This window comes from Meriones unguiculatus, chromosome 1, assembly GCF_030254825.1.
Source record: "Meriones unguiculatus strain TT.TT164.6M chromosome 1, Bangor_MerUng_6.1, whole genome shotgun sequence".
Taxonomy (NCBI): domain Eukaryota; kingdom Metazoa; phylum Chordata; class Mammalia; order Rodentia; family Muridae; genus Meriones; species Meriones unguiculatus.
Genome location: NC_083349.1, coordinates 28,685,233 through 28,697,379, shown reverse-complemented (window position 1 = coordinate 28,697,379; position 12,147 = coordinate 28,685,233). Strand labels below are relative to the sequence as shown.

Here is a 12,147-nt window from a genome sequence, read left to right as displayed (position 1 = left end):
GGAATGGATTGTTGAGTTAAAGCTGGGTTTGGATCCAAGATCCACTTCTTCCTGCCTGCTGCAGTTGGCCTCCCCATTTGTAAAGTAAACGTATTAACAATAATTCTTGGCTGGCAAGGCTGGATCGAACACTGATGAGATGGGGGAGGAGAGGACTGGGGGTGTACCTTGGCTGGTAAAGTGCTTGCCTCGCCTACTGCTGCCGGCACTGTATTAACTGAGTACCGTAACCCATGCTTATGATCCCAGCACTTGGGAGGTGGAGACAGCAGGGTCCTGAACTATGATTATGACTCAAGGCCCTCAGTGGCTACACTGAAAGTAGACATGAAGCCCTGTCTCAAAAGTAAGAACCCAGGTTGGTGCCCAGCACAAAGGTAGGAGTTAATGGACAGTGGCAATTATGGTATGGGAAGAAAGGGGGGGTGATGTGGGTCCTAGATTTTCAGCCTTGTTAGCTTCTCTGTAGAGGTGGAAGAAACTAGGGAAGCAGATGAGAGGCCCAAGTCACACAGTGTGGCTTCAACAAGGATCCTGATGGCGTCCATTAGGATTCATCCCCTTCACGAGAGCCGGGCCAGTCCAGTTTGTTCTGAAGAGCGGGTGTGTAGGGGTGCATAGGTGAATCAGGCTCTAGCCATCTTCCACTCTGCAAGGAGTCCCAGCTGTTAACTTGCTTACCTGCGGTTCTGCGTTACAACCACTAGATGCTGCTACACGACAAAAAAACAGTTCCACCGCAACCTGGAGCTTCCAGCCCCAAGCAGCCACTTTTGTCGGCTCCAGCTGGAATCTTCCTCCCACCATTCTTCCCCGTACAGGATCCAGACACACAGAATCTATCCCAGAACCCAGGCCGAAGGTCACGCCACATTACCTTCCTGGTGGAGCGTCCCCTTTCCCCTCCGCCTGTGCAGATTGCAGACATAGTTACCGGGTCTGACCCTGTGAGCCACCTCTGCATACAGACACAGAAGAAGTCCTACAGAGGAGGCAGTTTTGAGCTCAGTCTCAGAAGAATTTCCTTTCACTCCCTCACATGACCATGTCTGAGATCCTGTGGAATTCCTGTCTTTAACTGGCCGAAGCCCTTTCCTAGTCAACTGTGAGATGGCTCAGTAGGTAAAGCACTTGCCTCATAAACCCTGAGTTTGGGTCCCTAGAAACCACTTAAAAAGCCTTGTGTGGAGGCTTGGACTTGTAATTCCAGCCATGGCAGAATGGGAGACAGAGATGGGCAGATTCCTGGAAACTTAGGGACCAGACAGCATGACTTATGTGGCAAAATTACAGACCAATGAGAGACTGGGTCTAAGAAAAATGTGGAAGGAGCCCAAAATGGTTAATGTTCATTGTCAACTTGACAGGTTATAAAATCTCCTGGGAGATGGGCAACAGGGTATGCTTATGGGGGGGGGGTGGAGTTTCCTACAAGGTCTCTCCCTAAGGGTCTGGCTGTCTAGGAAATTGGTATGTAGATAGGGCCTCAAACTCACAGAGGTCTCCCTGCCTCTGTACCTGGAAGATCTGTTTAAATTCTAGACAGGACCATTGCCTGACCAGGGAGAACCTGGAGAACTGTTATAAATGGAGAAAAAAATGCACAAAATGGAGGCAGCTACCTGAACAGTAGAATGTATTCATTTTCTGTTTTCTTATCGGGTGTAGGATTTCCTGGAGCTGGAATTACAGATGACTGTGAGTCACCTGAAGTGTTGTTTTCTTCAAGAGCAGAAAGTGCTCTCAACCACTGAGCCACCTCTCCAGACCCTGCGCTCTGCTCTCTGCTTGTGTATGCAATGAGACCAGCTACTCCAGCCTTCTGCTCCTTTGACTTCTCTCTCATACTGGCATACATACCCTGTACCACGTCTCCTATGCATTCAGTGGCAGAGCCAGAGCCTGTGCCGCCCAGCTTCGAAATGTGAGCTCAGGCTGAGAGCTCCACTCCAAGGGTGCCTGGAGGAACACTGCCCTCTGTCTTTGCCCTGAGTGCACCCCACCCGTGGCAGTCTCAATCTTCCCATGTTTCACATGTAGAGCACCCATGAGCCTCTCTGTTGGCAGGCTGGGGGCTGCTTGATGGAGGAGAGGCTGAGTGCATTCACTCCTCTGTCCTGGTAGCCCCTGACCTCTGAGCAGTCATGACTGGAGGATGAGAATTCAGTGGGTCTCAGTCTGTCCTGAAGCCTCCCCCCCTGCCCCCACCCAGACCACGATCACTTCTGACTACAGGGTTTCTCTGTTGGGGTATAACATGTTCGTGGTCCCTGATGCTGATAGGACTAATGTTGCATGCATGTATCCTAGGCAGGGTAACCCTTCTGTGTCCCTTCTCCTCACAGGTCACTTGTCTCAGAAGAGATGCTCACACAGTCGTGATAGCCAAAGGCAGGAAATCTACAGGCTGGCTGTTCACCCCTGCTGTCTTAAAAATTAAATTCCTTAAAGTTCCCATTTGGGACACTGCATTGTCTGTTTAAAAGCAGTCATAAAAGCAGAATTTGTACCCCAGTAATTGGCAGATACTGATCAGAATTCCTCCCTACCTCTGGAGATCCAACTGTCACAATGTTTACAAGACTGAAAACCAACTTGAGGCTTGCAGGCTATGACTGAAATCCCTGTGGGGCTGGCCAGGGCTGCATTTAGACCATAGCTTGCCAGTACGTACCAATGTTCCCCCTTCCTTTCCTCAGGTGCTGGGCCCCACTTTCTGCCAGATGTCACACACTTGATTAAGATGAGATGTGAGAGTGTAAGGAGGAAAGACACCTCATCAAAGCCAACAGGCATGGTGGGAGCCCTGCTTTTAACCGCTGCTGTGGTGATTGGCCATACACCAAGAGCCCCAAGCTCATGCAGGAGTCTGGGAAGTTGTAAGAGGTAGTGTGTGTAAAAGGGCTTAGCACAGGTTTGGCTGGAGCAGAACATAGTAAACATTAATTTACCAAGAGGCATAAGAGTGGGATCAGGATCCACCCACGTGGAATCTCCACTGTTTTGAGATCTCTGGCTGGTTGAGCTACTCTGCCTGTTCCCCAGTGAAGAGGGGATAATAATAGACCTGGAAGAGCCTCTTGGAGGGTGGAGATGAAGGATGTAAAGTGTCTGGTGAGAAGTGGATACTCTGTAAATGGGAGTTATTGTCCAGGATTATCTTTTATTTCACATCAGTTAGAGAAGTAGCTCTTCATGGTCTTGTGCAGACAGCTGGGGCCAGAGCCACGGAGGCAGGACTAACTGTGCCTTGCCTGTCCTTCCCTTCCTGGATGGGTCGGGCCCCTCAGCGGGCCATGGCTTGAGAGGGACTTCAGAGGCTTGGGACGCTGTTGCTAAGTGATGGTTGCTAAGCAACACTCTGTTTCTTCTAGCTTGGCCCTCTCTACCTCAGGAGGGCTGGCTTCTCTTGAGCAGCTCCAGCCTCTTGTGGCTTCTGCCGACCTCAGAGCCAGCTGCAGAGGGCAGGTGAGGGTGGGGCCTACTGTCTAGGGCCTCAGGAGAGCACAGTCAACTTCCAGAGGGAGGTGGATGGGGAAGAAACTGAGTAACAGATGGGGTGGGGGCACATCTCACAAGAGAGAACTCTCAGATGGTCCTCTGGTCACGTCAGACCAGAGGACAAGGAGTCAGATACCCCAGGTCTAAATCCCAGCTCTGTCTCTGGTTAAGAGCTTCAATTCATTTCTTAGCGCTAAAGTTTCTTGGCTCTAAAATGGGGGACATTTGAACACTGGTATGTGACAAGCGAGTGTGAGAGAGTGAGAGTTGAACATGGATTCTTCTGATGGCTTGAGATGCAGTGTCCAGAAACCGGAACAGGGGCCTGCGGGAAGGACTCGGACCTATGGTGAGGGAGGGGGAAGTGGGAGGAGGATTGCCACTGCCAGGATCGGAATTCATGAGGGCCTCCTGGGTTTCTTTTCAGGCCCGTGGGGCCCTTGCCCCACAGCATCATGATGGGAAAACTCCCTCTCGGGGTTGTCTCTCCTTATGTGAAGATGAGTTCAGGGGGATGTTCTGATCCTCTGAAGTTTTATGCTACCAGCTATTGCACAGCCTATGGTAAGGACTCAACCCCCCGCCACACACACACACAGTATGTGGTAGGAAGAGGGATCTGGAGAGGGACAGTGTCTAGAGTAATCCTAGCAGAGAGTGACTTGCCACACAGAGCTGATCTGTTCCCAGAGCCCAAGGGCTCACACTATCAAGCTGGCCTTGCCTGGCTACCCCCGTCTCTGGTCCTGTCCCTGGACAGAAGGAGGCAGCTGTAAGCCCAGCACTCAGGGAGGCAGAGGCAGGTGGATCTCTTTGAGTTCGAGGCCAGCCTGGTCTACAAAGCGAGCCCAGGACAGCCAAGACTAGTGAGTCTGCTACATGGTGTCCACACTCCACTTGGCTGTTTCCTGCTACCACAGCCCTCTGAAGAGCCAGGCCTACACAGCTCCCATCACCTGGATTGTTGGGTGTTCCCTTGGCCTAGTGGCCTCTGAGCCCTGGGGGGTGTTGGCCCTGCTTGGGAAGCCAGTCTTCATCCTTCTGATGACCTTTGGCCCTGTCTCCCTCTTCCTCGCCTGGCAGGTCGAGAGGAGTTCAAGCCCCGCATGGGATGCCATGTAGGCACAGGCTACAAATCCAACTATCGGCCCATGATTTACAAACCCCACCTGGACAGCCTGGACAATCCTGCCACGGGGTACAGTCTCCAGTATTCCTTTCCTCCCAAATCTACCCTGCTGGATCTTAGTTATCAGGGATGTCATTGCCCCAGGCTCCAAGGCAAGGCCTGGGTGGCTCTGGGCATGCTACCCAGTTTGGGCCCCATGGCTTGTGGACTCTTGAAACATTTGCAAGAGGGATGAGAGAGATGGGAGCTTCTGGGAACAAGTGATGCAGCCTTCAGCGCAAGAACAAAGCAGGTGGCCTGGAGATCCTATCATCATTTTCTCCCACCCCTTAGGGAACAAATCCATGACACTTCCAAGTCTGTGGCCAGTCAGAGCTATTGTCCCTTAGAAGGGCCTGACAGCAAGCAGCCCCTGCCCAGGAACCTGTACCAGACCACCTCTGGCTATGCACGAGAAAAGTTCAACACTGGGCCCCTTTCCAAGGAGGTCAGTACTGGGCCCATGCCAGAGAGGAGCGAGCCCCAGGATGTGTGCAGGAAGTCAGGGAGGGTGAGTTCCTCTGACAAGCCGGCACCTCCAACCACTGCACAAAGCTGAGATGACCTAGCCCGGAGGAGCCAAAGTCTAGGGTGAGGGGCCACTCCCCACTATCATGGCCTCTCCATTTCTCCCTACAGCCCTGTCACTGCCCTCCCCCCTACTCCATCCTTACAGATACCAGTATCCTATTCATGTGTTCAAATCCTCTGCCACCACCTTCACTGCCTCACGGTCACTGTCATAATCGTCCCCAGCTTCTTTGCTTCTGTCATCATTGTTACCGCCATTCAAATCACCACCATGGTCATGAGGATAGGTAGCCATTCATCCAACCAATGCAATCAGAATACATTTTAAATCTGTGCTTAAATTTAAAATGGAGGGAGTGTGCTTAGGCTGTAGGTCAGTGGGTGAACCTAACATTCATGAGGCTCTGGGTTCCATTCCCCAGTGCTTCATAAACAAGGCATAGCGCTATACACCTGCAATCCCAGGACTGGACAGAGGGAGGCAGCTGTAAGCCCAGCACTCAGGGAGGCAGAGGCAGGTGGATGGATCTCTTTGAGTTCGAGGCCAGCCTGGTCTACAAAGCGAGCCCAGGACAGCCAAGACTACAAAGGGAAACCCTGTCTCGAAAAACAAAACAAAACCAAAAAATTTGGAAGGGGTAAGAGCAGAGGAAAATACAACATGGGAGAAGGATTGATAAAGCAGAAGCTCAAAGGCTGGGAAAGAAATTACTATGGAGATACTGGGTGAGGTTCAAGAGGCTAACATTTCTCTAGCCACAGCTACCTAAGGGATGTGTGTTCCAGTCAGTCAGCTGGGAGTACAAAGGTCCTGAGGCAGAGGTTTCTGGCTGAGGGACTCAGCAAGGAGTTGAGTGCCTGCAACAGCCCGAGAACCCAAAGTCCCCATGGACCGATGTCAGGGTATGAGAGTCACTATGAGCAAAGACGTTGCAAGCCCTGATACAGGAAAGACCCCACTTACACCACTGTAATGGAGCCACGCAGACCACCATGAAGGTGCTCTGTTAGGAGTGGAGGGTGACTGGCACTCTCTCACCTTCCAGGATGATCACTTGTGTTCACTCCTCCAGGTCAGGAAGGTCCACTTCGACACCCAGGATCACGGGCCTCAGACCATCACAGGACTGGAGCCCAAGGAGGTGCCCCTGCTCCACCAGCAGCAGGGCAAGGGCTCTATGGAGTGGGAGAACTCGCACTATGTAAATGGGTGCCTGCCATGGCCGGAGTGGGAAGGGCTTGGGGGGTGCCGCAGCAGCTCCCTCCCTCTGCGGAGGTTGGGCCTTTGGTCTCTCACCCAGGGAAAGGGTCCTGAAACGTTGCAGAGAGCAAGGCATTTTCAACTTGATAGTTCTCAAACCGCATCAAAGCGGCCACCACACTCTCCCTGGCCCTTGTGTTCCACCACCAAGCTGATATGCATTTTCTTCCACCTGTTTATCCCTCTTCATCACGACCCCCTTGCTTCTGTCTGAGTTCCTCAGGGGTCATTTCCAGGAACTCAGCATGGTGTGTGTGTAATTTGGAATGATCATGGAGGCATTTGGAGCACTGCCGTGCCTCATCAGGAATATTAGAGGTCTACTGGGGTGTTGTACTCCTTCTCCCAGGCCCGCTGGGAGTTCACACATCCAGAGAGCCTCTCGGGATGCCTGACTCCCACCCTGGGTTGCTGTTGTCCTGACTTGTATGTTCCAGGGCCCACGCTTCATGTCGTCTGAGTACAACTCCAAGTATATCAAGGAGACGCCAAACCACCCAGGTAGACCTCCCAACTTCACCTTCCTTCTCCAGCCCCTAAGAGAGAATCGGGGGGGGGGGGAGTGGAATGACAGTTTTCAGATGCCACCAAGGAGAGAAAGAAGGGAAGGCAAACAAATCAATCCCTGGGCTGATTTCAGTGCTCTGTCCTGTAGCAGGGTCACTGGAGTCTGACCATAGCTACTCCTGGCCTGTCCATTCCCATTCTTCCTTCTGCTTTCCTGGCCTGGACCCTGGAGTCTGTTCCTTTCCTGCTGGGACTTTTAGGTAGTCCCACTAAGAACACAGAGTGGTGGCTTTTGCAGATCCCTTGCTCAAGAAGACAATTGGCGTCAGAGAAGAGTCTGGCTTCACAGAAGAGACTAGCAAGAATCCCATTGTCTTTCAGCCACCCTCACAGGCGCTGGCCGGGGAACCTGTAAGTGTGGTCTCAGGAGCATCAAAACTTTCAAGACTGGGGGTCTGCAGTTACTAATTTTTAAACTTCTGACACAAAGCCCCCACCCCGGTCAAGTAGGGAATGAAGGGGAGGGAGAGAACACCGCTGCTGTGGTTCAGAGTTCCACTTTATAGATGCGAATACTGAGGTCCAAGTAGGTAAAGGGGCAGGTCAGGTCGCTCAGTGCTCAGATGGGAACCTTCCCTGCTGGCTCCCTATCAAGACCAACGGGCTGGTCATTCCACCCAAACTCTATCTATTCCTCAGTTACCCCAGTCATACCTGTCTGTACATAGCCTTTCTGAAAGCTTGACACAGTGGAGGCTGGAATCAGAAGCTACGGGAGCCGCTGAGGGCAAGGGAGGCTCAGCTGATTTCCCACTGTACGTCCCTCTCAGGTCCTCCATCCAGGACGGAGCGTCACCAAGTCAGACTACCTCCCTATAAATCACCCTCAGGTAAGCTCTGTGTTGCCAAGGGACCAGGGTGTGGGGACAGTCACACATTGGCTTGGGATTGTGAATGGGTGGTACTGGCAGCTGCTTTGTTCCTTCCAGGGAAACGAGTTTCTCCCTGTGCTGACCAGAGGCTCTGATCGGGACACAGGATACAGCCGAGTGAATGAAAGGACCTTGAGCTCCAGAGTGAGCGATGGGGCCCCAGCAGGGAAGGATGGGAAGAGGCAGAGATAGATGAAGGGTGTCACAGACGGAGTGTAAGGCTGGGGGCTGGGACGGAGCTGGGTGCTTTGAAACACGGGATTCTTTGGCAGGGGGTGGAAGCACCTCTGCCCACCTTCCCCCCCATTCCATGACCTCAGCCAGCCACACAGCCTCATGTCTTGTGGCCCTGCTCCCTACAGATGCCTGCTCCAAGCCCACAATCAGCCACCATGAGCCACAGGTCCTACCAGCCACCCCAGCGGATGCAACAGACAAACGTTGCTCTGCTTGGCAGGGAGTCTATAGGGAACAAGGTAAGGCTGCCTCACCCGTGCCTGCCCCTCCTAGGCTCCCGAGTCCTAACCATTGTGCTGTCTTCTTCTTGTGCAGGAGCCCACAGGGTTCACTCTTAACAACCCCAGCTACTTCCGGAGCTCCTTTGATCCCGACAGAGATCAGCGGTACCTGACTACCTACAACCAAGGGTGAGGCTCCCTTCCTGGCTGAAAGCTGTGACCTGTTTAGCAGTCTGAACAAGAATGAAACAGAGCAAGTAACGAGGGCATGACCTCTGGAAGGAGAACCAAGAGCCACACTGAACTCTCTCAGACACAGACCCTTAGCTGGGCATCATGTACTGACAGCCCCTTCAGTGTGAGAGCAGACTTCAGGGACTTGCACGGAAGGGAAAGAGGACAGTGATGGGGTGTTATGAGGCCAGCTGTCCTGTGGCAGAAACTCAGTGTAAGGCATACAGCTCTGAGCTGTCCTGGCCTGAGAGTGAGAGAGCGTGGGCAGGCACACCCCAGACTCAATAGTCACTGGTTAAAAAGCTGTCACCACAGTGACATTAAGCCTGGAGGGGGGGAGGAGCTCTTGCTCAGGAGAAACAGGTTCTAGCAACTCAAGGGGAGTTCTCACACAGCCAGGCAAAGCATGATTCCAGAGCCAGGACGGTGGGCTTGGAAAGGGTAAATAAATACAGGGCACTGCAGCAGCCAAGACATTAGTTGCTAAGGTACTGTCTGTATCCATCACATGCCAGGTAGGCTCAGTGCTCCCTCAGCAGGTAGGCTCAGTGCTCCCAAGAGTCATGTGGACAGCTTCTGAAACTAGGGCTGGGTGGGAAGGGCATTTAGGAGCAATGAAAAAACCCTTTCCTTTCCTTTCCTTTCCTTTCCTTTCCTTTCCTTTCCTTTCCTTTCCTTTCCTTTCCTTTCCTTTCCTTTCCTTTCCTTTCCTTTCCTTTCCTTTCCTTTCTTTCCTTTCCTTTCCTTTCCTTTCTTTTCCTTTCCTTTCCTTTCCTTTCCTTTCCTTTCCTTTCCTTTCCTTTCTTTTTCCTTTCCTTTCTTTTTCCTTTTCCTTTCCTTTCCTTTCCTTTCCTTTCCTTTCCTTTCCTTTCCTTTCCTTTCCTTTCCTTTCCTTTCCTTTCCTTTCCTTTCTTTTTCCTTTCCTTTCTTTTTCCTTTCCTTTCCTTTCCTTTCCTTTCCTTTTCCTTTCCTTTCCTTTCCTTTCCTTTCCTTTCCTTTCCTTTCCTTTCCTTTCCTTTCCTTTCCTTTCCTTTCCTTTTTTTTTTTCAGACAATCTTGTTATGTGGCCCTGGCTGGCTTGGAACTTTCTCTGTAGACTAGACTGGCCTAGAGCTTATGACAAATAGCTTCTTCTGTCTCTGCTTCCAAGTGTTGGAATTAAATGTGCATTAACCCACTTCCACAGGAAGTGGTTTTGGGCAGGAGAAGGGGACAGAGTTCTGGGAAAGCCAAGCTTCTTCCCAGAATACTTCATCTATCAACACATGCACACTGACCGCCCCTCCCCCCCACATACTTGAGTATTCATTCCAAGTTTCTCCGGCTTGTCAGGCTTCTCTTCTGCTACCCTCTTCTGGGATACTTCCTGTTCTCTCAGTCCTGACTGCAGGTAGATATTGCCCTAGGCCCTGGAGGGCAAACTGTGTGATCACATCTTGAGGTGTGGTTACAGAAAGAGACAGAGAGCTGGGGCCAGACGGTTGATGTAAAAAGGTGGCATTAGAGGCTAGCCTGCATGGTATCTGGCTGAGCCCTTGGTGGCTTTTGGGCTAAACCCTTAGGGCTCAGCTTGGGAGCACTGTAGCTTCTCCACTTTCTGTGATGGGGAGGACTCTGAGTGTTGGGAGACAAAGATCTGTTTGTTTTTATGTGGCTGTTCCACTTTTGAGGTCCCGGTAGGCCTTCCTCCAAAACATAGTCTTTCTGTTGGTCCTTACCGTGCCCCCATCACCCGTCAGGAATTCCTGCCAGGTATCAGACACACTGTTTCTTGTTGGCGATCCTGAAGGTCCCTGGGGTTGTAACCACTGATTTCCAGGTGGACCTATCGACATTCTAGCATTCTGTCTTCATAAGTCAAGGCAGGAGCCCAAGTCTTACTCATTCTGTGTCTCAGAACCTGGCTTAAGTCTTGGTTCCTCAGGTACATAGAAGGGTATCAGATGCAGGGCTCCTTTCTGGGTGCTGACAGGGCCTCAGGTGGCAACACCACAGAACACTGTCCGTTGCTCTCCACACCCATCTGGGCTTTGGGGTGAGGTAGGGGCACTCAGCTCCAGGAATGGGGACAGGCTTCCTGTGTGAGTGTCCTAGGTGAACAAGGGCTCAGCCGTGATGGGCAGAGGAGACTGAAGAGCTCCAAGGCCCAGATCTGTTGGTGGTGAAGGGAGGGACAGGTCTCAGAAAGAGGCAAGCAGTGCCAAGAGCCCTTGCATCACACTAGGTACTTTGATAACACGCCCAAGGGGCTGGAACGGGAAGGCTGGACTCGAGGTGGCATCCAGCCCCAGAAACCAGGAGGTTACGCCCTCAGTGAGTCCATTAACCGCATGGAGAACACCCCCGACCCCGCGGAGACCCTGCGGCACCTACACCCCCATGTGGGAAGGTAACTCGTCCCCTCAGCTCTCCCCCTGTGCCCCTTCCTCATTTCACAGCCTCCTCAGCTAGTCTTGATCCTAGCATCTCTGGCCTCTGGCCTCCCACCTGCCCAGATTCATTCCTTCCAGCTCTGCCTAATGGCTCCTTCCTCCACACACTTCACCTCCACCATGGTTGGCAGGGGCTGTGGGGAATGCACTTAAAGATGAATGAACTGTGGGCCTGCCCCTCCTGTGACTCCTGCTCACTTCTTCAAAACCTCCACTTGGATGGTAAAGGCTTCAGTTGGCAGGCAGAGAATGTCTGTGGCTTGGCTGTCCTTGTCTGGACCTGGCTAGTTCTTGGGATCTCAGGGAAGGAGGCAGAGGAGACAGGCCCAGGCCTGGTCAGACTTCCTTCTATCAGCTTCCTTTCTTCCTACAGAACCTTGACTTCACTTGACCCCTTCTATCAAACTCATAACAACCGCTAAATGGCTTCCAGCTGAGTCTGGAAGGTAAGTGGGAGGGGGCAGGATGTCCTCTTGTACCCACTCCCCCAGGGGGAAGGCATCATTGGCCAGCTCCCTTCCCAAGCCCTGGGTTAAGAAAGGCTTGAGGGATGGGAGTCAGCAGGCCTTTTGTTTCTGCTGGAGAGTGTTCAGAGCTGCCCTAGGGTTCTCCCTCAGACCTTATCTTTGTTCCTTCTACTCAGGTTGGCCGTGATGGGACAAGTTGTGTTTCCTATGCTTTGAAAGATTCCCCCAGTTACTTTACTAAGGAAATAAAGAACGCTGAACCAGTATGGTATTACAGTCACTGTGGGGTAGGTTGGTGCTGGGCAAAGGTGTTGAGAAAGGATATGTCTGGGTAGAGGGTTCAGGACCAGATTTGGAGACAGGGGACTTGGAGCATCTGAGCCACAGCATCTCAGCAGACAAGGTCCATCCCACTCAGCTTCCTGCCCTGTTGAGGCATGCCCCTCAGCTTGTGCTGTCTAGGATAGTGATCACTCAGGTCAGGGTGCAGGTGGGATGCATGGGGGTGGGTTAGAGGGTAGGTGGGGCGAGAGGCCAGTTACTGAATTTTCTAGGTCTGGTTACCACTATAAAATGGGGACGATGATTACAGGAGGGCTTTTTGTTCCCACTGATGGCCTCAGAAGAGAGAAGTCTCTAGGGATAGGTCAGGAAGA

The 12,147-nt window shown here is 52.1% G+C and overlaps 1 protein-coding gene across 2 annotated transcripts; it reads left to right on the top strand.

Annotated features, from left to right (window-relative positions):
* The first annotated feature begins 3,378 nt into the window (after window positions 1–3,378).
* On the top strand, window positions 3,379–11,755 carry Saxo4 (stabilizer of axonemal microtubules 4). 2 transcript variants are annotated; one of them, XM_021636082.2, is made up of 14 exons: window positions 3,379–3,468; window positions 3,929–4,065; window positions 4,585–4,699; window positions 4,964–5,117; window positions 6,274–6,402; window positions 6,899–6,962; window positions 7,267–7,379; window positions 7,799–7,858; window positions 7,958–8,044; window positions 8,263–8,376; window positions 8,453–8,547; window positions 10,817–10,981; window positions 11,398–11,470; window positions 11,668–11,755. In XM_021636082.2, exons 2-13 carry the CDS (start codon window positions 3,957–3,959, stop codon window positions 11,444–11,446), a joined length of 1,254 nt encoding a protein of 417 aa, XP_021491757.2. In that variant the 5' UTR covers window positions 3,379–3,468; window positions 3,929–3,956; the 3' UTR covers window positions 11,447–11,470; window positions 11,668–11,755. The 2 variants fall into 2 exon arrangements, with proteins under 2 accessions (XP_021491757.2, XP_060242456.1); XM_060386473.1 differs by having other exon boundaries at window positions 4,964–5,180.
* The last annotated feature ends 392 nt before the right edge of the window (window positions 11,756–12,147 follow it).